The 23,153-nt window shown below is 47.1% G+C and overlaps 1 protein-coding gene across 1 annotated transcript in view; it reads right to left on the reverse strand.

Annotated features, from left to right (window-relative positions):
* Positions 1-23,153, reverse strand: part of LOC147107560 (amine oxidase [flavin-containing] B-like) — a 238,634-nt gene that overhangs the window by 64,275 nt on the left and 151,206 nt on the right. Inside the window, 2 exon segments of the mRNA XM_086006682.1 lie at positions 2,438-2,529; positions 14,667-14,771. Of these exon segments, the coding sequence (XP_085862808.1) occupies positions 2,438-2,529; positions 14,667-14,771 (197 nt within the window).

Below are 23,153 nucleotides of genomic sequence, written 5' to 3' on the forward strand. Positions count from 1 at the left end.
TAAAGTAAACCAGACCATAAATATTCAAAAGGTTATTACAGTACAACAAAATATTTGAAATGCAACAACAACAAAGCCTCTACAAGAATGTGACAAGTTCAACAAAGAAGGGTATGACTGCAATAATCCATGGAATAGAAATTCTGATTGGCAAAGTTCATATACAAACTACTAACGCACTCATACAACATTATTGTGTGTATTATTTTTAAAGGTGTTAACATGTTTAATGCCAGTTCAAAAACTGTGCAAGCAGAAATGTTGTATGAGTGCATTAAGTGTACATTCGTGAACTTCGCCTTTGGGAGTTTCTACAGTATAATATGTCATTAAAGTATAACACTAAACATGTGTCCGGTTATTGATTAGAAGGGCTGTAGACAAATTGCAAAGACAACCAAGAATGTTGTTGACCCCTTACTTTATTAAGTAATAGTATCAAATAATGCATGTAGATTAGTTTAACAGCAACATTCTCAGACCCCGGGCTACTGGCTGAACTAGACCATCTGTAATCCTGATGACCTGCTTGATCGTAAGCTGAGCTTTAAACCTCAAGTCCTAGCCATCACCAAGACCGCTTACTTCTACCTCTGCAGCAGTGCCCATTTCCAGCCCTATCTCAGCCCTTCACTGAAATCCTTATGCATTACTTTGCCACCTCCAGACTCATTGGGCTGGATTTTCATTCAGAAGTCGGGAAGGAGGCGGGACTACAACTTTCGGGGTTGTAGTCCCGCCTCCATCGAGATGCGGCCAATCCACGCGATTTTAACTTGATTGACCTTGTTGAGCCCGCAGGCCAATTAAGGGCCACCTGGCAACAGGTGACGTCACAGACTGAAATTTCATCTGTCAAGAGGTTTTGACAGATGAAATATCAGTGTTTCACAGCTGTTTGAAGCTGTCAAACACTGACAGTCTTACTTCTAACCTGAGTCCTTCTACACAGACTCAGTTAGAAATCTCTCCTGCACAGAAAGCTGCAGGCTGTCACTTTTGACAGTTCGCAGCCATTCTGCTTTCTGTGCCGGTGAGATGAGGGACTCCCGAGACCTAAAGGAAGGAAGGCTGTAAAGGTAAGAAAATGTATGTAAAACTTATTTAATCACTTTAGACACACCAAACACACTTACCTTTGCACTCATGCACACATCACTCACCTGAACACCGACATCTCGACCCCTCCAAGCCCTTCAACCCGACGGCCCGATTCCTCCAACTTGGCATGGTTTGGAGCCGTCGGGAATCCCACAGTTCAAGCTTAAAAATAGGGATTAGGCTAAAAACTGCCTGTTAACTACCTGTTAACAGGCAGTTAATTGGCACTAATCCCTTCCCGCCTCGGGTAGGCGGGTCGGATACCCGCCTCCTTTGAAACTGGCATGGAGGTGGGTTGGGGGCGGGACCCCCGATTTCGGGAATTTAATCCCCCGCACGCCTCCAAACCCGACTCCACGGCACACTGAAAATCGAGCCCAATTACTCCAACTGTGCTTGCTGGCCTCCCATCCTCCATAAACTCTATCTTGTCCAAAACTCTACTACATGTATCCTGTCACACACTAATTCCTGCTTGCCTTTGATCCCTGTTTTCATTGATCTACACTGAATCCATGCAGCACATTTAAAATCTTTACCCTCATCTTTAAATCTGTCTATGGGCTTGCCCCATCCTATCTCTACAATATCCTCCAGCCCTATGTACCCTCCTGAATGGTACATTCCTTTGACTTGACCTTCAGTGCAGCCACCCGCTCCCACCCTTCTCTGCACCATTAGTAACAGAGCTTCAGTGAGTGTACACAGGCCGGATACCTTTTCTCATCTTGAGTAGATAACATAATATAATACAACAAAAGATCTATAAAATAGCAATTCTGTGCTTACAGTATCTTAATGAATCAATACTGTCAATGCTGTATATTTTAAAAGGAACTGATGTTAGGGTTACAGTTACTTTTCAACTATAAATTAATTTGGTCCTCATCAGGTAAATAAACAAGAAGTCCACACACAGTACAGGAATTACTTTTTAAATGACTGTAAATGTCAGTAATTCTCAGGAGAGCTAGGGCTGTGCAAGTGAATAGATAGTTTTACCTGGTCTAGCACTGTGACGGGATTGAGCATTGTGGAGTGGAGTGGGATGCTGCAATTCCCTATTGCACTCAATTCTTAATCTGAGTTGTGCCAAGCAGAGGGATTCTACATCTCGGTATGAGGGGAGGGGAAAAAAAATCAGATTGAATACTCCAACCAGGACAGTAATTCATATCTCCCGAAGGGTGGACAAAGGCAGTGTTGGCACAAGTATGGGATCCGGCCATCCACCCACCATCCCTGGAACAGGGATGTGGATCCAGCTGGACTGAAGAATGTGTATATTGAACCTGAGAAAACTACCAATAAAATGATAATTTAAAAAAGAACTTACTTGGTCCAGCAAAGTTTGTTAATCAGCTGTTGCATTGTTATTTTATCCCATTCTTCAGCATGGGGTGCTTGCCATGGTGCATCAGCTGGTATCTGGAAAGACAAGGCTCATTATACTTTACAGGAATATTCTTCTTATTAATTGGAGTTATGAAACTTGCAGTGAAGTGCATCTCTACCCAGGTGGGCTTTTAACTTTTAAGATAAAATATTAGATTCCGGGCTCAGAGAAATAGTTATGTTTTGTGTAGGTTCTTGTCTGTATGCACCATGTGACTCCATTCTCACCCTCACTTTCCCACTTTCTGATCCATCTCCCAGCTCTGCTCTTGCTTCTTCCCATTTTTTCATCCATGCTGTAGATCAACTTTCATCCACCTCTTCACACACTGCTCCCTATCACTCCATAACCCACGTGCCAGCTTCATTCTCACCTCCCCAACCCACTTTCTGAATTGTGTCCCACCTCCATTCTTGCCTCTTCACATTGCTTAATCCATGCCACATCCATTCATCCCTAGCCAGCCTTTGATCTGTATCCCAGCTCTACTCATTCCCATCATATCCACTCTCCAATCCATGTTCCAGCTCCATTACAGTCCCTTTTCCATGCTTTGATCTACGTTTCAGCTCCATTACCTCCCTTTCCCACTCTCTGATCCATGTCCCAGCTCTATTCTCAGCTACCTCTTCCCACTCTCTAATCTGTTTCCCAGCTCCATTCTTACCTAACCCTGTCTGCTCCGTGGGTGAGTTCCATTCATGCTTGCCTCTTCCAACATTCTGATCCATATCGCAGCTCCGTTCTCATCCATTCCTTCCCACTGTCTGATCCGTGTCTCAGTTCTGTTCTTGCCTCCTTCCACGCTCTCTGACCTGTCTCCCAGCTCACACTGTCCTAGTTTGAACTCTACATCCTGAATTATAATCTAAACACTTCGGCCCCAATCTTATCTCGGAGGCTGGGAGGGAGCAGGGGGTGGGGGCAATTTTGTTTCCTTCAGGTCCTGCCAAATCTAACGGCAGGACTTGATTACCATTTTTTGTCTCCGTTTCCCAGCTGCAGCCTGGTGCCGAAGGCCTACCCGACCGACAGCCAGCCAGCCTCTCAATCTGGAGCGGAGAGGAGGGCGGGAGGGAGGAGGGACTGTAAAGGTCGCAGTGGGGGGGAGAATGGAGGCCAGAGGGAAATCGGATGCCAGGGTCAGGTGAAGATCAGGGTCTGAAGCAGAGGGGAGATCGGAAAGGTCGGGGGTGGCGGAGGAAGATCGGAAAGTGTGGTTGAGGCCACAGGCCACAACCCTGCGGCTAGGCACATGTGTGCGTGGAACCTCTGGTGCGCATGCGCAGTTCTGGGGAGGGCGGGGCGGCGTTTAGACTTCGTCCCCATTCGGTGTGCATGCGCAGAATGACACAGAAGACCCGATGCAAATAATCAGAGTGAAGTTAAATTTAGGAACAGGAGTAGGAGATTTATCTGCTTCAGCCTGTTCTGCCACTTAATGAGATCATGGCTGATCTGTGACCCAACTTCGTATACCCACCTTTGCCCCATATCCCTTAATACCTTTGGTTAACAAAAATCTATTAATCTCAGATTTAAAATTAACAATTGACCCAGCATCAACTGCTGTTTGCGGAAGAGAGTTCCAAACTTCTACCACCTTTTGCGTTTAGAAGTGTTTCCTAACTTTACTCTGAAAGGTCTGGCTCCAACCTTTAGGCTATGTCCCCTAGTCCTAGACACCCCAAGCAGCGGAAATAGTTTCTCTCTATCTACCCTATCAGTCCGCCTTAATACCTTAAAAACCTCCATCAAATCACCCTTTAACCTTCTAAAATCCAGGGAATACAACCCTAGTTTGTGTAATCTCTCCTCATAATTTAACCTTTGGAGTCCAGGTATCGTTCTAGTAAATCTACGCTGCACTCCCTCCAAGGCCAATATATTCTCACTACGGTGTGCTGCCCAAAACTGCTCACAGTGCTTCAGATGTGGTCTAACCAGGGCTTTGTATAGCTGTAGCATAACTTCTACCTCCTTTTATTCTAGTCCTCTAGATTTAAAGGCCAGCATTCCATTAGCTTTTTTGATTATTTTCTATACCTGTCCATGACATTTTAACGATCTATGTATGTGGACCCCTAAGCCTCTTTGGACCTCCACTGTTTGTAGCTTTTCACCATTTAGAAAGTACCCTGATCTATCCTTTTTTAGGTCCAAAGTGGATGAACTCACACTTGCCTATATTGAAATCCATTTGCCACAGCTTTACCCATTCACTTAATCTAATAATATCTCTTTGTAATTTTATGCTTCCATCTACACTGCATACAATGCCGCCTATCTTTGGGTCATCGGTAAACTTGGATATGCTCTCTATCACATCATCTACGTCATTAATAAATATGGTGATGCTCCAATACAGATCCTTGTGGGACACCTAGGCTGCGATTTTATGCTTCGAGGTGGCTTGGGAGCGGGTCAGTTGCCTTCCGGGTTCCAGTCCCGCCCCCAACTATATCCGGCCCACAGACGTAATTTTACGTCAATTCGCCTTGTTAAGCCCGCCCTGCGGGCTTGCCGGCTAATTAAGAGGAAGCCGATGTCAGGTGACGTCATTTGATGATGCGTCATCTGCCAGTTTTCTTAAAACACAATTTTTTTGACAGTTGATTTTTCAGTGTTTGACAGCATTGAGGTGCTGCAAACACTGACAATCACTGTTCACAGGTGAGCCCTTGCACCCAGGCTATCCAGTGTGTAAGAGCCACTACACAGTGACTACCTCCTTAGGCTAGAACAGATGGCAGCTGCAGGTGAGGTTACAGAAGCGATCTGTCACTGGCAAGAGAGGTTCTCCCAATGAGGTGGGACTACACATACAATTCAAAACTTGTTACCTACAGAAAAGTCTAAATGCATTAAAAATGAATTTCCCAACATTTTCTTACCTCTGAAACTCACCAGTGCACCATTGAATCCTTCACACCACTTCTGCAGCCGTCATGAATGCATAAACATTACAGCAGACTCACAACACGCCACACTTACCTGGCGTGGTGTCCGGACTTCAGGAAGCCCGCAGTAGAAGTGTCAAAATTGGAAAAAGCCTGTTAACAAGCAGTTAAGTGGCTATAATCCTCTTCCCGCCGCTAGGTGTTGGGTCCATGCGCAAATCGGTGACCCGACACTTGGGAAGATTGATTGGAGGCGGGTTGACAGCGGGTTTCCGACCCGCTGTCAATTTTTGTAATTTTGCTGGATGTCCTGCCTCCAAACCCGCCCCGAGCACCGGCAAAATTCTGGCCCACGAGTCACATCCTGCCAATTAGAGTACCTGCCCATTATCCCTAATCTCTCACTCTTACTGCTCAGCCAATTTCCTAACCACATCAATAATTTGCCTTCCATTCCATGAGCTTCTTCAACTTTAGCTAACAGTCTCTTATGAGGGACTTTATCAAATGCCTTCTGGAAGTCCATATAAATAACATCCATAGACATTCTCCTGTCCACTACTTTAGACACCTCTTCAAAAAATTCAATCAGATTCGTCAGGTATGACCTACCCTTTGCAAATCCTTGCTGGCTCTTTGATCAGCTGAAAATTTTCAAGGTGTTCATTAACTCTGTCTTTAACTACAGAGTCAAGTAATTTCCCAACAGCGGGCTAACTGGTCTATAATTCCTGGTTTCCCTCTCTCACCTTTCTTAAATAACGAAGTGACATGTGCAATTTTCCAATCTTCCTGAATCAAGAGAACTTTGGAAGATTATAGCTAGGGCATCTGCAATGTTCTCACCTACTTCCATTAAAACCCTAGGATGGAAGCCATCTGATCCTGGGGATGTGTCACTCTTTACATAGGATTACATAGGATACTAGCTGGAGTGCCCGGCGGTGCCGAGGGTTTTTTGAGGGCATGTTGTTATGAAAAAAGTACAAATAATTTTTATATATATAAATGAGTTTGTCTGTCTGTCTGTCTGTCTGTGTGGGAAGAAGAGAGAGAGAGAGAGAGGGGGAAGGAGAGAGAGAGGGGGAAGGAGAGAGAGAGAGAGGGAGGGGGAAGGAGAGAGAGAGGGAGGGGGAAGGAGAGAGAGAGAGAGGGAGGGAGAGGAGAGAGAGAGAGAGGGGGAAGGAGAGAGAGGGGGAAGGAGAGAGAGAGGGAGGGGGAAGGAGAGAGAGAGAGAGGGAGAGGAGAGAGAGAGAGGGAAGGAGAGAGAGAGGGGGGAGGATAGAGAGAGAGGTGAAAGAAGAGAGAGGGGGAAGGAGAGAGAGAGAGAGACTGGGGGAGAGAGAGAGAGAGAGATGGGGGAGAGAGAGAGAGAGAGAGAGAGAGAGACTGGGGGAGAAGAGAGAGAGAGAGAGACTGGGGGAGAAGAGAGAGAGAGAGGCTGGGGGAGAAGAGAGAGAGAGAGGCTGGGGGGAGAGAGAGAGAGAGAGAGAGAGAGAGACTGGGGGAGAAGAGAGAGAGAGAGACTGGGGGGAGAAGAGAGACTGGGGAGGAGAGAGACTGGGGGGGAGAGAGAGAGTCTGGGGGAGAAGAGAGAGAGAGAGAGACTGGGGAGGAGAGAGACTGGGGGGGAGAGAGAGAGACTGGGGGAGAAGAGAGAGAGAGAGACTGGGGGAGAAGAGAGAGAGAGAGACTGGGGGGAGAGAGAGAGAGACTGGGGAGGAGAGAGACTGGGGGGAGAGAGAGAGACTGGGGGAGAAGAGAGAGAGAGAGACTGGGGGAGAAGAGAGAGAGACTGGGGGAGAGAGAGAGAGAGAGACTGGGGGAGGAGAGAGAGAGACTGGGGGGGAAGAGAGAGAGAGAGACTGGGGGAGAAGAGAGAGAGAGACTGGGGGAGAGAGACGGGGGGAGAGAGAGAGAGAGAGACTGGGGGGGGAGAGAGAGAGAGACTGGGGGGAGAAGAGAGAGAGACTGGGGGGGGAGAGAGAGACGGGGGGGAGAGAGAGACGGGGGTGAGAGAGAGAGACTGGGGGAGAAGAGAGAGAGAGAGAGACTGGGGGGGAGAGAGAGAGAGAGACTGGGGAGAAGAGAGAGAGACTGGGGGAGAGAGAGACTGGGGGAGAGAGAGAGAGACTGGGGGGGAGAGAGAGAGAGAGACTGGGGGGGAGAAGAGAGAGACTGGGGGAGAAGAGAGAGAGAGAGACTGGGGAGAAGAGAGAGAGAGAGACAGGGGAGAAGGGAGAGAGACTGGGGGGGAGAGAGAGAGAGACTGGGGGAGAGAGAGAGAGACTGGGGGAGAGAGAGAGAGACGGGGGGGAGAGAGAGAGACTGGCGGGGGGAGAGAGAGGGAGAGAGACTGGGGGAGACGAGAGAGAGAGAGAGAGACTGGGGGGGAAGAGAGAGAGAGAGACTCGGGGGGAGAAGAGAGAGAGACTGGGGGAGGAGAGAAAGAGAGAGACTGGGGGGAGAAGAGAGAGAGACTGTGGGGGAGAGAGAGAGAGACTGTGGGGGAGAGAGAGAGAGACTGGGGGAGAAGAGAGAGAGAGAGCGAGCGATGAGACTGGGGGAGAGAGAGAGAGACTGGGGGAGAGAGAGACTGGGGGGGAGAGAGAGAGACTGGGGGAGAAGAGAGAGAGAGAGACTGGGGGGAGACTCACCGCCGCCGCCAACTACTCGCAGCACGGTTGCAGCCGGCCGTCTCCTGGCGCGGCGCTCCAAGCTCAGGTAATGAGGAGGGTGGCGGGTAGAGCGGAGCCCTGGGCCTGACCTCCTGCTCGGAGCCCGGGAGCCCTGGGGCGGCGGCACTGCCTGCAGTGGGCGGAGAGCAGCCCCGAGTCCACCCTGCGTGAGGAGGAGGAGAAGGGGCTGCGGCAGAAAACGCTGCCCCGCTCACAGCCATCACAGCAGGAGCCCGCTTCTTCCCCCGGCCGGCCAATCGCGGCCTAGTGCTTCAGGCCCGGCCGGGCTCTCGGGACGCGACTCAACCCGGGGGGTGAGGGGGAAGGAGGGGGGAGGGAAGGTGGGAGGGGGGGAAAGGGGGGTGGGGGAAGGGGGGAAAGGGGGGGTGGGGGAAGGGGGGAAAGGGGGTGGCGGGAAGGGGGAGGTGGGAGGGGAAGGGGGGTGGGATGGGGGAAGGGGGGAAAAGGGGGGGAAGGGGGTGTGTGGGAGGGAGGAAAGGGGGGGTGGGAAGGGGGTGTGGGGGGGAAGGGGGTGTGGGGGAGGGAAGGGGGGAGGAGGGGGGGAAAGGGGGGGTGGGAAGGGGTGGGGGAGGAAAGGGGGTGTGGGGGGAAGGGGGTGTGGGGGAAGGAGGAGGGAAGGGGGGAAAGGGATGGGGGAGCCAGCAGACCCTCTCCCCTCTGCCAGTGTTGAGAGTTGCGCTGCCGGCAGTTGGAGAAGGCTAGGCCCCGGGGCCTCGGGCACCCGCACTGACATGGCCCAGCCGAGCCCAGCGCCCCGGGCAGCCCGAGCTCCGCAGCCGCCGTTCGGTCGCAGGCCACAAAGCACCCGAGCCCAGTGCCGGCGATGGCTCCGCGGAGCTCCGTACCGCCCCGCCAGCCTTTACAAAGATGGCGGCGGTGGCTACGCTCGGCTCAGTCCCGCCCCGCCAGCCTTTACAAAGATGGCGGCGATCGCGGGCCACTTGTTGAGCGTGACGGGAGGTGCCTAGCTCGGGCGTGGCTGGGGAGGAGAGGCCGAGGCTTCGAGGCCTGCAGGCGGGGTAGCCCTGGAAGGTTGCGGCGCCCGGCGGAGCTAGCGAGTCAAGAGGAAAAAGAAAGGGTGAAAGGTAGGACAATTAATGAGGTTAGAGAAAATATTTACAAATTAATTAAAAAATTTTTAAAACAATTTAATTGTGTTACTTAATGCGTCGGGTGGCCGCGCTGGGGATAAAAAAAATGGCGGGGAAGTTTCGGGAGGCTGCAGGATTAGGCCCGCCCACACACGGAATGAAACACCCCCGGTGACGCACGGATTGGTCAACTATCAGGTCACTGACGTGTAGGATTGGTCAATCGTCATGTCAGTCAACGCTAATGAGCGGTAGGATTGGTCAACCGCTAATGAGGGGATTTTTGAGGACTTTTGAAAGTTTTTTGAATACTGTCCGAACAATTTTTGTCTGACCAAAAAGCAAATGCGCCTATTAGACTTCCCTAATGATAAGCTTTCTTTTGATATAACATGTGTGTAGGTACGCTGTATAACTTTTGATTGTATAGCCGGACAGACAGACAAACTCTTTTATTTATATATATATATATATATAGATAGATATGGCACAGAAACAGGCCATTCGGCCCAACCAGTCCATGCGGACATTTAATCTCTACTCGAGCTTCCTCCTGTATTTCCTCATCTAACTCTATAACCTTCTATTCCCTTCTCCCTCATATGATTATCTAGCCTCCCCTGAAATGCATCTATACTATTTGCCTCAACTAGTCCCTGTGGTAGCGAGTTCCACATTCTCACCACCCTCTTGGTAAAGAAGTTTCTTCTGAATTCCCTATTGGATTTCTCAGTGGCTATCTTATATTGATGGCCTCTAGTTTTGCTCTTCCCCACAAGTGGAAACATTCTCTCTGTAACTACTCTATCAAAACTTTTCATAATTTTAAAGACCTCTATTAGGTCACCCCTCAGCCTTCTCTTTTCAAGAGAAAAGAGATCCAGCCTGTTCATCCTTTCTTGATAGGTATACCCTCACATTTCTTGTAAATCTTCTCTGCACCCTCTCCAGTGCCTCTATATCCTTTTTATAATATGGCGTCCAGAATTGTACGCAGTACTCCAAGTGTGGTCTAACCAAGGTTTGATACAGGTTTAACATAACTTCACTACTTTTCAATTCTATCCCTTTAGAAATAAACCCGAGTGCTTGGTTTGCTTTTTGTATGGCCTTGTTAACCTGTGTCACTACTTTTAGTGATTTGTGTATTTGTACTCCTAGATCCCTTTGTTCCTCTACCCCACCCAGACTCGCACCCTCCAAGTAATAAGTGACCTCCCTATTCTTCCTACCAAAATGTATTACCTCACAATTATCTGTGTTGAAATTCATTTGCCAATTATATGCTCATTCTACAAGTTCATTAATGTCCTCTTGTAATTTGTTGCAGTCCTCCTCAGTATTGGCTATACCCCAATTTGGTGTCCTCCGCAAATTTAGAAATTGTGTTTTTGATTCCAACGTCTAAATCATTAATATAAATTATGAACAGCAGTGGTTCCAGCACTGATCCTTGTGGAACACCACTACCCACCTTCCACCACTGTGAATAGCTACGCTTTACCGCTCCTCTCTGCTTTCCATCTTGAAGCCAGCTAGCTATCCATTCTGCTACTTGTCCCCTGACTCTGCATTCTCTGACCTTATTCATTAGTCTATTATGTGGTACCTTATCGAAGGCCTTTTGAAAATCTAGATAAATTATATCTACTGCATTATCCTTGTCTACTCTCTCTGTTAACTCTTCAAAAAATTCAATGAGGTTGGTCAAGCAAGACTTTCTCTTTTGAAATCCATGCTGACTATTCATTATTATATTTTTAGCTTCTAGATGTTCTTCTATTTTCTCCTTTAGTAGGGATTCCATAAATTTTCCTACCACCAATGTAAAGCTAACTGGTCTCTAGCTTCCTGGACATGTTCTATCTCCCTTCTTAAATATAGGTACTGTATTATGTTAGCTATCTGCCAGTCCTCTGGCACTACACATTTTTTAACTTATTATTAAATATGTGTAGTAATGCCCTCTGCTATCTCTTCCCTAAATTCTTTTAAAATGTACGGATTTAATCCGTCCGGACCAGGTTTTTTTTCCTCTGAGTTTGATTAGTTTATTCAATATATCTCTTCTTTTTATTTTAAAAGCATTTATTTCATTACTAATCTCATGATCCAATGTCATGTCCACCGATTCTATCTCCCTGGTAAATAATGAAGCAAAGTAATTATTTAATATTTCTGCCATCTCTCTATCGCTGCCTTATTCCCATCCTGACCTTCCTTTTTTTTATTTATGTGTCTGTAAAATATTTTACTATTTTGTTTTATGTTCCTTCATAATTTAATTTCATAGTTCCTCTTTTCCTTCTTAATTTTTTTTGACTTCTCTCTTAATCTCTTCATATTCTCCCTTATGCTCTCCCCTGCTGCCCATGTACTTAATGTATGCCTCTTTCCTTACCCTCAATTGTTCCCTTATGGTTTTATTCATCTATGGTGTCCCATTAGTGTTTAGTTTGTTCTTTTTTTTAGCGTAATATATTTTTCCTGGACTCTGTTGAACACTGTTTTAAATATTTCCCATTGCTGTTCTACATCATTGTTTACCAATATTGTTGTCCATTTATTTTCCCAAGTTCTATTCTCAGCCCCTCAAAATCAGCTTTTCTCCAATCTATTACCCTGGCCTTTGTCATACTTATGTCCTTCTCAATTATTATCTTAAAGCATATTGTATGATATTATGGCCACTTTTGCCTAGATGTTCCCCTACTTTTACCTCTCTTATCTGCTCTGGTTCATTCCCCACCATTAGATCCAATAGCGAATCCTCCCTTGTTCGGCTTTTTACATATTGGGTTAGAAAGGAGTCCTTTACACATTGTAGGAACTCCATTCCCTTATCCCCTTTACCTACCTCTTCTGTCCAATTAATATCGGGGTAGTTGAAATCCCCCATGATTATTATTCTACGTTTTTTACTCATTTTCCTAATTTGTTTGCATATTTCTTCCTCCACCTTCCTTCCACTATTAGGTGGCCTGTAGACTATCCCCATTAGTGTGATTGATCCTTTATTATCTTTTATCTCTATCCACATGGATTCTCTTTCTGTCCACGCTCTTTATTTACCTGCCTCCACTCTGGTCACCGACCAGCTCCGCTCTGCCTCTGCTGCTCGCAGAAATGCCATTATTTTCTTCATTACGTTAATTTTGGCGAGTACCCGTCCCTGATTCAATATTAGTTTCCTTGGGATGTCCGGCATGCAATCCTCTACTTCTACTGTAAATACTGATGCAAAGTAATTACTCAACATGTCTGCCATTTCCTCATTTTCAATATCACCGTTATCAGATTTCAAGGGGCCCACATTGCTCCTGACCATCCTCTTTTTCCTAATATAATTGTAAAACATTATTGTGTTGATTCTGATATCCCTTGCCAGTTTCCTTTCAAATTCCCTTTTTGTAGCTCTTACTATCTGTTTTGTCACCTTTTGTTGTTCTTGGTATCTTTCCCAGTCACCAGGATCTGTGCTTTTTTTTTGCATTTTTGTATGTTTTTTCTTTTTAGTTTTATGTTGCCCTTTAACTCTTTTGTCGTCCATGGCTTTTTTTTTGACAAGTAGAGGTCTTGCCCCTTAGGGGTATAAACTGGTTCTGTATCATGTTAAATTATTTTTTGCACACCTCCCACTGATCATCTGTCGATTTACCCAGTAACATATTTGCCCAGTTTACTGTGGACAGTCTCTGTCTTATCCTGTTGAAGTCAGACATACCTAAATCTAGAATCTTAGTAGCTGTGTAAGATATAATTTGCTGTTCATTGTGACATGGCTGAATTTAATATACCAGCATGCTTCGAGTTCTGCAAACAAACCTTTAAACAGATTTAGTTAACTTCTATAACCCTTTTAGACATGGCATAAGTGGCCCATTGACTACAGATTTAGTTAACTTCTGCAACCGCATCAGACAGAACCTCGAGAGTTCTGCAAGACAAACCTTTAAGCTGATTGAACAATGAGGAACTTCTGTAACCCCTTCAGACATGGCGCAAGCAGCCTTCAGGCCCATTGACTACAGATAAGAGGAAGAAATACCCATGATTGAACAATCGTCAATGTGGTCTGGGACACATACGCATTGGGAGGCCTGCCAAGTTTAAAATGTTATTATCAAAAAATAATTTCCCCAGGGATGACTGAACCCGAGATGACTGCATAAGCCAGGGCTTCTAGCCTGTTTGAACAGGAAGACCCTCCAGATGCACCCGAAGGGCCCATGTTAATGAGCTGCCCTCCTACTGATCCCACATACTCTCGCAAGGTCAGCACTGGAGAGCACAAGTGTGTGCGATCCCACGTGACTCATGGGCTCACATCCCAGCGCAACGTCAAGGCTTTAAAGTCTAACTTTGACCTGATTCTAGCTCTCCTTCTATATGCGCTGTTACAGATGTATTAGAAACAGGAACATTTTGGAAATCTTAGGAGATTGAACAAATCTTTCTATTCCCCCCACCCCCCCCCAAGAATAACAAACTAGTATTGACATAACACTATTTCCAGTTTATGACAAAACTGACCAGAACCTATTTAAATAGATAAGATCTCATTAATAATTCTTGAAAGAGTGCATGTATTTGTTTTATTCCTTGCATGTCCTCTTTAAGGATCTGCACCCACTTTGTGTCATGATGGTTGATCTGTGAGCTGTACCTGCATCAAGTTGTCTTAATTCCCAGAATGTTACAGAAGGGAGATATTGGCCTGGACTTTCTTCTTCAGGGTGGACTTTCAGTGGAGTGGTACTCCTGCCCGCCTCTCCATGTCCACTCCAAGCCTGACCTATTTTCCTGGGCCGGGGCTCATTAGAGATTCCTGCCGTCATGAGGGGGCTCGGCAGTGTCAGTGAGGAAACTCTGGCAGGAATGCAGTTGCAGGACCAGAAGTTCCAACAAGTGGCTTAAAAGGACAGACGCACCCCAAAGATTGGAAAGAGGTCTTCCACTGAAGATTGAGGTCTTCAGTAGATAAGTCTCTGGGGTCGTGTGGCGAGAGAGGCGGCTGTTACAGGGCTCCCTCCCTCCATTTGGGTATTTACTGCTGCTTTCTGGGGCCTACCGCCACCTTCTATATGGCAGCCCCGGGAAGTGGCAGCAACGGTGGCAGGGAGCAAGAAAGTCCATCAGGATCTCAGGCCCCAGGACACCTGACCCCGAGTTCCTCCCACCATTTACATGTGGCAGGTGGGGATGCAGTGTGCAGCATGGGTCCTAGTGGGGGCCTGGGAGGGAACTCCGAGGCAGGTGGTGGGGCATCTATAGGCTTCACTTTTACGGCATTCTTCACCACAATTATACCCAATTTTGGGTTCGCAGAAGAGAATTTCCCCCACTGTTACTTGTGCTCAAAAAGGGAAAGCACCATGTACATATTTACCTTTAGGTTTCATCACTGGGATAATTCTCAGATTAACACCACAACTTTTGTCAAATGCATTATTTGAAGACCCTTAAAATTACTCTTTACCTCCTTTCCCATGTCATCCAAGGTTCTCCATAGGTTGTTGTAATCCATGTAGGCAAATGGATTCCACATAGGTGGGAAAGCACCCTTGAAAGGGTAGGATTTGCCCTGAAACAAAAAATAAATCAAAAATAGGAGTTGGTTTTCCGTAAGAACCCCTTTTGGGACTGACCGTGCAATCTGACCAATGAAGGTATAACTGATTTTTAAAATTAATCACAATGCCAAACATTGTAGGAGACTTCAATTTGTTATATGTACAAATATCAAATAATCCACTGACATTCCAGGTGGAGTTCATAGAAAGCATCACAAGTGTTCAAAGTGAACAGCCTCTCAATGAAACAGTTAATGCAGTATGAAGGTTCTACCACTAATATTAACATTTTATTCAATCGAAGAGAATGTGGGTCAGAGAATCAGATGTGAAGGCCAAGGCTCCCAACTAGTGCCGCTCCCTAGTATCCAGTAACTAAAATTAATCACTGTAAAGTCAAAAGCACCAAGAATTGAATCCACTGATCCCTGCACTCAATTCTCCAATCGATACTATTTTCAAGGAATGCTTCACACTGGGAACCTTGCCTCACAAAATGTAATCTATTGTTTCACATGCCTAGATCTAACAATAGTGGAAGATAAACGCATACATGACAGCCTGCAACAAGTTAAATTCCTTTTTATTTCATTTCAGGACTTCTATTGGTGGTCTGGGATCACATTGCAGAATTCAGTTTTTTTCTGTGGAAACCAAAATCCAGTGGCCTCATCTATGATGTATGAAAGAAGTAATTACAATGGGAGTGCAGTGGGGCATGAACTTGTCCTAATTGAAGCTGCAGCTATATTCAATATTCCATCAGTTGTATTATAGGGAAAAGAAAACTGATGCACACAAAAGTGCAATTTTGGCAGTGGTGGATTTAGAAATTTTCAACGGAGGAGGTGAGCTCTCGTGACACAGAATGTATTTCTGAAGGGGTTTTGGGGACACCAAAATTGTTTTTGATACTTTTTTGGTGAAGTTTCCAGCATTTTGAAATGTACTGAGATTCAACACTTAAAGCCAAAAATGATTTATTCTGGATGGATGTACACTAATCGATCCCCTGTGGCTTTGTACAGTGGGATAGATTTTGACTTCAGGTGGTTTTCGGGCAGGTGGTGGGCGAGGCGCTTGGACTGCCTGATGAGATCAGGCTGAGGCTCGAGCCATTTTCATGGTTGGGCTTCATTTAAATTTAATTTCCAACGGTGACAGGCAATCTACCCAATGCAGGGTGGGGCTGGTGCCCATTTAAAGCATGCTTGCACATCGTTTTACAATCCTGAAATTATTGCTGGAATTTTGTGAGGTTTGAACTGCAAGACGTCATGTTCACAAGCTTCTAGATTCAGGAACACAGCAGTGGAGATCCTTGTGGGTTCGCAGTCTGACAGGAGGGTGACAAGACAGACTTGGAAGCAGGTCTGAAGCGAGTTAGCCGACAATGTGAACATACGGACTAGCACTCCTAGTACATGGATTTGATTTTGACACAGTCAAATCAAAACGTTCAACAACAACAATGGCACAGGTTGCCGGCTGGTTCAGTGAACACTGATTTGCTGAATTCCTTCAAGCGAGAGCTGGACCTATTTCTGGCTGTGGGCGGAAATCACCCCATACAAGAAGTAGGTCCCGTAATGTTAATCAGGACCGAGGTCGTCTCCTGGACTAGTTTCGATCGCTTAAGGGGGTCGGAGAGGTATTATCCAGATTTCTTCCCCTAATTGGTCTGGGGATTTATCTGTTTTTTTTCGCCTCTCCCAAGAGATTACATGGCTTCGGGTGGGGCGGGGAGTGTCTGTATGGGACAGGCTAGGGGAACCAGTAGGTCTTTTCCTGTCCGTCATTTTTCGTATGTTTGTATCTTCTTCTTCTTCTTCTTCTTCTTAGGCAGTCCCTCGGGAACCGAGAATGACTTGCTTCAACATTAAAAATGAGTTCACAGGTGACTGATGAGTCCAATGCGGGACCTACAGTCTCTGTCACAGGTGGGGCAGACGGTGGTTGAAGAGGCGGGTAGGTGGGGTGCTTGGGTTGACGTGCGCTCCTTGCGCTTGGCTTCCGCTTGCTCCCGGCGAAGAGACTCGAGGTGTTCGGCGCCTTCCCGGATGCTCCTCCTCCACTTTGTGCGGTCTTGGGCCAGGGATTCCCAGGTGTTGGTGGGGATGTTACACTTTTTCAAGGAGGCTTTGAGAGTGTCCTTGAAGTGTTTCCTCTGCCCACCTGGTGCTCTCTTGCCGTGTCGGAGCTCCGGAAGTACAGCGCTTGTTTTGGGAGTCTCGTATCGGGCATGCGGACGATGTGACCCGTCCATCAGAGCTGATTGAGCATGGTCAAAGCTGGGGATGTTGGCCTGAGTGAGAACACTGACGTTGGTGCGCCTATCCTGCCAATGGATTTGCAGGATCTTGCGAAGGCAGCATTGGTGGTACCTCTCCAGTGCTTTGAGGTGCCTGCTGTACATGGTCCATGTTTCTGAGGCATAAAGCAGGGCGGGTATCACTGCTGCTCTGTAGACCATGAGCTTAGTGCCGGGTTTGAGGTCCTGGTCTTCAAACACTCTCTCCTCAGGCGACCGAAGGCTGCACTGGCACACAGTGTGCCAATGTTTGTATATAAACACTGTAATTAACTAAATTCAAAAGGAACACAAGGGGGCAGCAGAGAATCAGCACTGCTGAAGGATGAAAAATAACGAATTGCAATAAATTAATATTTATCACTGTAAATTGAGCTCAAAATTACAGCTTATACTTTTGATGAGGAAAATCTAGCATGGTATACAGCCAAAAGTTAATTACATTCCGTCTGTACTATTGGCCTCATTATTCAAATCTATACATGCGATAAACATTTTTCCCAGATTCTGCACTGTTCGTGCATTGAAACTATAATCAAGGCGTAATTAACAGCCTTATTCTGATGTGGCACAACTGACAGGAAGTTACTTGAGATATAGAGTGGAACCCTATTATTGCCACACTCAATTTTCCAGCCAATCTTGTATTGAAAGCATTATGCAGGCTTATAAAACAAAAGGGGAAGAAATGGAAGCACGGCAGAAGTATAAATAGACAAATGAAAGTATGGGAAACACATTGGCCATTTTTGGATGGGGCGATCTCATGCTCAAAATCAGAGGGCAGATCTTACTGCCCTCTTCTCGCTGTCATTGCCACCTGCCGCTATGTTGATTGGGGCCTACAGATAGGCACCAAGGCACTTGCTGAAAATAGGTAGCAGCCTCATTATACAAGGAAAATCAGGGTCCTATGACGTCAATAGGACCCCAATGCAATTTTCAAGTACCAGTGATGGAGCACGTGCTCAGTGTTACTGGACATAGAATGGCCAAACCAGCGATCCTTAAATGGATGACTGGAGGCCTCCAAAAATGGGGCAGGTAGGCTTTTTTTTGTGATTTTTGTGGGTTCAGGAGCAACATTCATGCTTAGATGCCCAGGTAATTCTTGCCTGGCTTGCAAATGTGATTGGTTACAGATTAGATGCAGAGATTTGATGATAATCTGAACAACGTGCTATCCGTTGTTGGAAGGGTTGTCATTTCTTCACGGGTGGCTCTTGGGGGTGGGGGGTGGGCTATCAAGATTTGAAGAAGCCTGTTTTCTGAAGCTGTTGCGGAAGACTTTTATACAGCTGCTTTTTAGGAGAATTCCACCCAGTGGAATTGTTACTGACCTGCAAGCAAATACAGATGCTGACTTTAAGAGGAAGATGAGTTGCAGTGCTGTAGTTTGGTAACATAATGTGACAGTTTCTTTTTTTTAACAATTATAAATATCAACCACAGAACCACCCACAAATATAACTGCTATTGCAAGTAAATGTTGACATTTTTGTAATGCATTTTTTGCATTGAGATAGTATGACAAAGGTCTTTTCAATGCATTTTGAAACGTAATGCTGCAACCCAACGCAACAATTTTAATGTATAATAGAAAGTGATCAACTACACTCAGACTAGCAGTCAAAAGGATTTAGCTTAATTGTGGGTAACTGGGACAGGATCCTTACCCACTAACACAGTGAAATCATTGGTCTGTAAATTAAATTCAGAGATAAGAGATGCGTCTCTGCGTGATATACTAATATTGCAATATATATCTATTATATTAAAATCACTGAGCGGGCCAGAACATTCCATTTGATAATTCCTATGTCAATATTTACCAGCGATACCTGTAGGTGACACTGTGAGACTTGGGGCTAAAAATTGGCCTGAGGCGCCCAAGCGGCGCAAAGTTCGCCTGGGCGCTGGAATTTGTGCCGCGATCGCCGCAAATTCAGCTTAAGCGCCCCAAGAGGGACACGGGGCGAGGCTCGAGGCGCTCCGCGTCCCTCTTAGGGCGCTGAATCTGAATTTCGCAGCGCAACGTGCCGCATCGCCAGATGCTGCGGTACTGCAGGCCTTCCTCCCACTGTTAAGGGGGAGGGGCCTGCAACAGCGCGATCCCCGATTGCGGGTGCCGGTAGAAGAGCCCGGCACCAAGGAGAAGTGCCGGGCTCTCGGGAAACAGCTGGCATTGCCGCGGGGGGGGGGGGCGCCAGGGGGCCGGGGACGGAGGTGCTGGCAGGCGGCCGCTGAAAAAAGCGGCCGCCCCGCACCTCCACCTTAACTTGCGCCTCTGCCGGCGCAGCAAGGCCCCGGGAACCTGGTGCTGTTTGTGAACGGCGCTACAGCGGCGTTCGCAAACAAATTTCACGATCAGGGCGCTAATGGGGCGCTGCGCACACCGATGACGTCATCGGTGGAGGCACAGCGCAACAGGCTAACGCCACCATTAGCGCCCCCGCTGAATATCGCGGGAGGCGCAGCCAGTGGTGCTACAGCCACTGACTGCCTCTTTAGGCGCTAAAATGTGGCGCAAGTCACTCAATTTTTAGCCCTTGGCTTTCTATAATAAATGTCACCTTACATTAGCTGCTAAAACAATAACTGATATATAGCATAGTGAAAGTTATTTGTAAAATAAACAAGTTGGCCCCGATATTTACGGGGAGGTAGGGAGGGTGGGGCTGAAAACGGCCAAAGAACCTGGCAAGGTTGGGGACGCGGAGGTCCTGCCGAACTTAACAGCAGGACCTCATTATAATTTTTTCCTTCTGTTTCCCACCCAGCAGCCAGCCAAATGGATTGCCTGACCAGCGGCCAGGAGAGAAAACCAGCGTCAGGAGGCTGCAGCCAGGGACCCTTGTGGATGGTCCGTGTCAATGGGGAGGGGGTAAGATCGGCGTTGTGGGAGAGAGGCCATCGGGGCTGGTGGTGGGGCAGGGGGGGGGCGGTCTGCGATCGTGGTGGGGGGGAGATTAGACCGTGATTGGCAGGGGGGGGCCCAACGACTTCCTTGAAGGGCTAGGGTGAGCACTCCTGCTCCTCCTGTCCACAAGGAGTGCTGTAAATGGCACTTAGCATTTGGAGGCGGCAACTCCCGCTGCCCTTTCACTGCCGGGTTACCCGACCCCTGGGAAATCCGTGCGGCATCTGTAAAATGTAAATAGGGCTCCCAATTGCACTGTGGGAGCCCGATTTAAATATGTTAATGAAGTGCCCCACCTCTCCAGGTGGGACACTCGGGACATCACGAAACCCACCGCTGCAAAAATGGCAATGGGCGCATACGCGCTGTGTTATAGAATCATAGAAGCACAGAAGCAGGCCATTAGGCCCACCGTGCCTGTGCCAGATCTTTGGTAGAGCTATCCAATTAGTCACACTCCTCTGCTCTTTCCCCATAGCCCTGCATATTTTTCCTTTTTTAAGTATTTATCCAATTCCCTTTTGGAAGTTATTATTGAATCTGCTTCCACCACCCTTTCAGGCAGTGCATTCCAGATCACAACAACTCGCTGCGTAACAATGTTTTTCCTCATGTCGTCTCTGGTTCATTTGCCAATTACTTTAAATCTGTGTCCTCTGGTTACTGACCCTTCTGCCACTGGAAACAGTTTCTCCTTATTTACTCTATCAAAACCCGTCAAGATTTTGAGCACCGCTATCAAATTTTCCCTTAACCTTTTCTGCTCTAAGGTGAACAACTCCAGTTTCTCTAGTCTCTCCCGCATCCCTGGTACCATTCTAGTAAATCTCCTCTGCACCCTCTCTAAGGCTTGGACATCCTTCCCAAAGTGTGGTGCCCTGAATTGGCCACAATACTGCAGCTGGGGCCTAACCAGTGTTTTATACAGGTTTAACATTACTTCCTTGCTTTTGTACTCTATGGGCTCAAATTTATCAATGGGGACGTGATGGAGGCGGGACTTCCACTTTCTGGGTTGCAGTCCCGCCTCCATCGACTTGTGGCCAACCCACGCTATTTTCCCTTGATTGACCTTGTTAAGCCCGCCCAGTGGGCTCAGCAGGCCAATTGGTGACGTCAGCGATTGACATTTCATCTGTTAAGAGCTTTTGACAGATGAAAAATCAGCGTTTGACAGCTATGTGAAGCTGTCAAACACTGACAATCTGTCTTCTAACTTGAGTCCTTCTACTCAGACTCAGTTAGAGATCTCTCCAGACCAGAAAGCAGAATGCTGCAGCTTTTGACAGTTCAGTGGCCATTCTGCTTTCTGTGCCGGTGAACTGAGGGACTCCCGAGAACTGAAGGGAGGAAGCAGGAGAAAGTAAAGGTAAGTAAAACTTATTAAAACACTTTACACTTACCTCACACACTTACCTCTGCACACATGCACCCATCACTCACCTGCACAATGGGCATCTTGACCCCTCCAACCCCTTCAGACCGACAGTCCGCCTCGCTAACTTGGCGTAGTTCGGAGCCGTCGGGAAGCCCACACTTCAGGGCTAAATATAGGGATTAGGCAAAAAACTGCCTGTTAACTACCTGTTAACAGGCAGTTAATTGGCACTAATCCCCTTCCCGCCTCGGGGAGGCGGCTCCCAGCACAGGTCGGATACCCGCCTCCTGGGACATTGGCACGGGGGCAGGATGGGTTCCTGCCCCCCGATTCTGCAATTTTCCCACCACTCCCGCCTCCAAACCCGCCTCCACGGGGCTTGGAAATTCGAGCCCTATGCCTTTTTAACAGCCTTCTCACCTTGTCCTGCCACCTTCAAAGACTTGTGTACGTAAACCCCCAGGTCTCTCTGTTATTGCACCCTCTTTAAAATTACACCATTTAGTTTATATCGCCTGTCCTCATTTTTCCTACCAAAATGAATCACTTCACACTTCTTTGCATTAAATTTCATCGGCCATGTGCCTGCCCATTTCGCCAGTCTGTCTACGTCCTACTGAAGTCTGTTACTACCCTCTCCATTGTTTACTATATTTCCGAGTTCTGTGTCATCAGCAAACTTTGAAATTATACCTTGTATACCCAAGTCCAGATCATTAATATATATCAAAAGGAGCAGTGGTCCCAATACCGACCCCTAGGGAACACTACCGCACACTTACCTTCAGTCTGAAAAAACAACCGTTCACTGCTACTCTCTGCTTTCTGTCCCTTAGCCAATCTTGTATCCACACAGCCACTTCCCCTTTAATCCAATGGGCTTCAATTTTGCTAACAAGTATTTTCATTTTTAACCACCCCCTGAGCCTCTTCCGCCCATTGTGTGGGGCATTAATATCGAGGCCGTGGAGTCTGCATATAGTTACAGGCTCTGAGCACCGAGTGTCATTGTAGAGCAGCCTATTTTTCTGAAGTATCTTTCACTCAGCAAACAGCCATGTTGGTATAGGTAAGTAAATCAGGCATGCAAATATGTGTAAAAGTAAACCATAATTTTTGTTCTTTAAAATATAGTGCCTGATTCAGCTCTCCCAGACTTTGGCAACCCCACCCTATTGGGTAACTGTTCTCCTTTTCAGCAAACTCCAGGAAATCCCTTCACCCACCTGTTTGCTCACATGGTTTTATGCCATTTGCACCTATGCTCTTAAATGTAACCACCTGAGCCCCAGCTAGGTTGCCCACCCCTTATAGCTGAGGACATACAAATTCTCAGTGCCATCTGCCTCTACTATGGCTCCAAATAAAACATAGGGAGATTTTGAGCCCTCCCGCTCAGCAGAAACGATGCAGTAGCACCCCGAAAATGGTGGGGAAATCCCGTACAGCCGCGTTCCTGGCGTCACTGTCACCGCCACAATTTATGCTGTACATAGGACCACATTTGTCATTTTAGAACAGTACTTGCTCCATCCAGTATCAGCTGGAGGTCCAGCCAAAGAGGAGCCCAAAGGTAAGTTTAACTGAATTTTTGGAGGGGGCCAGGAGGAGTAGGTGTGATCCTCCAGGTTCCACAAAACCAGAGCTGCTGCCACACCGGGTTTCCCCCCCACCCCCCTGCCTGAGATTGCACCCCCTCCTATGGCCCAAGCTTCTTCCACCACACACCGGCCGAATCGCCCAATATTGCAACGGCCCAGATCAGGCATGCTTCCCCATGACAC

Source organism: Somniosus microcephalus, chromosome 14 (genome assembly GCF_052327205.1).
Source record: "Somniosus microcephalus isolate GS21.2 chromosome 14, FLI_Smic_1.0, whole genome shotgun sequence".
In the NCBI taxonomy this organism is placed as follows: domain Eukaryota; kingdom Metazoa; phylum Chordata; class Chondrichthyes; order Squaliformes; family Somniosidae; genus Somniosus; species Somniosus microcephalus.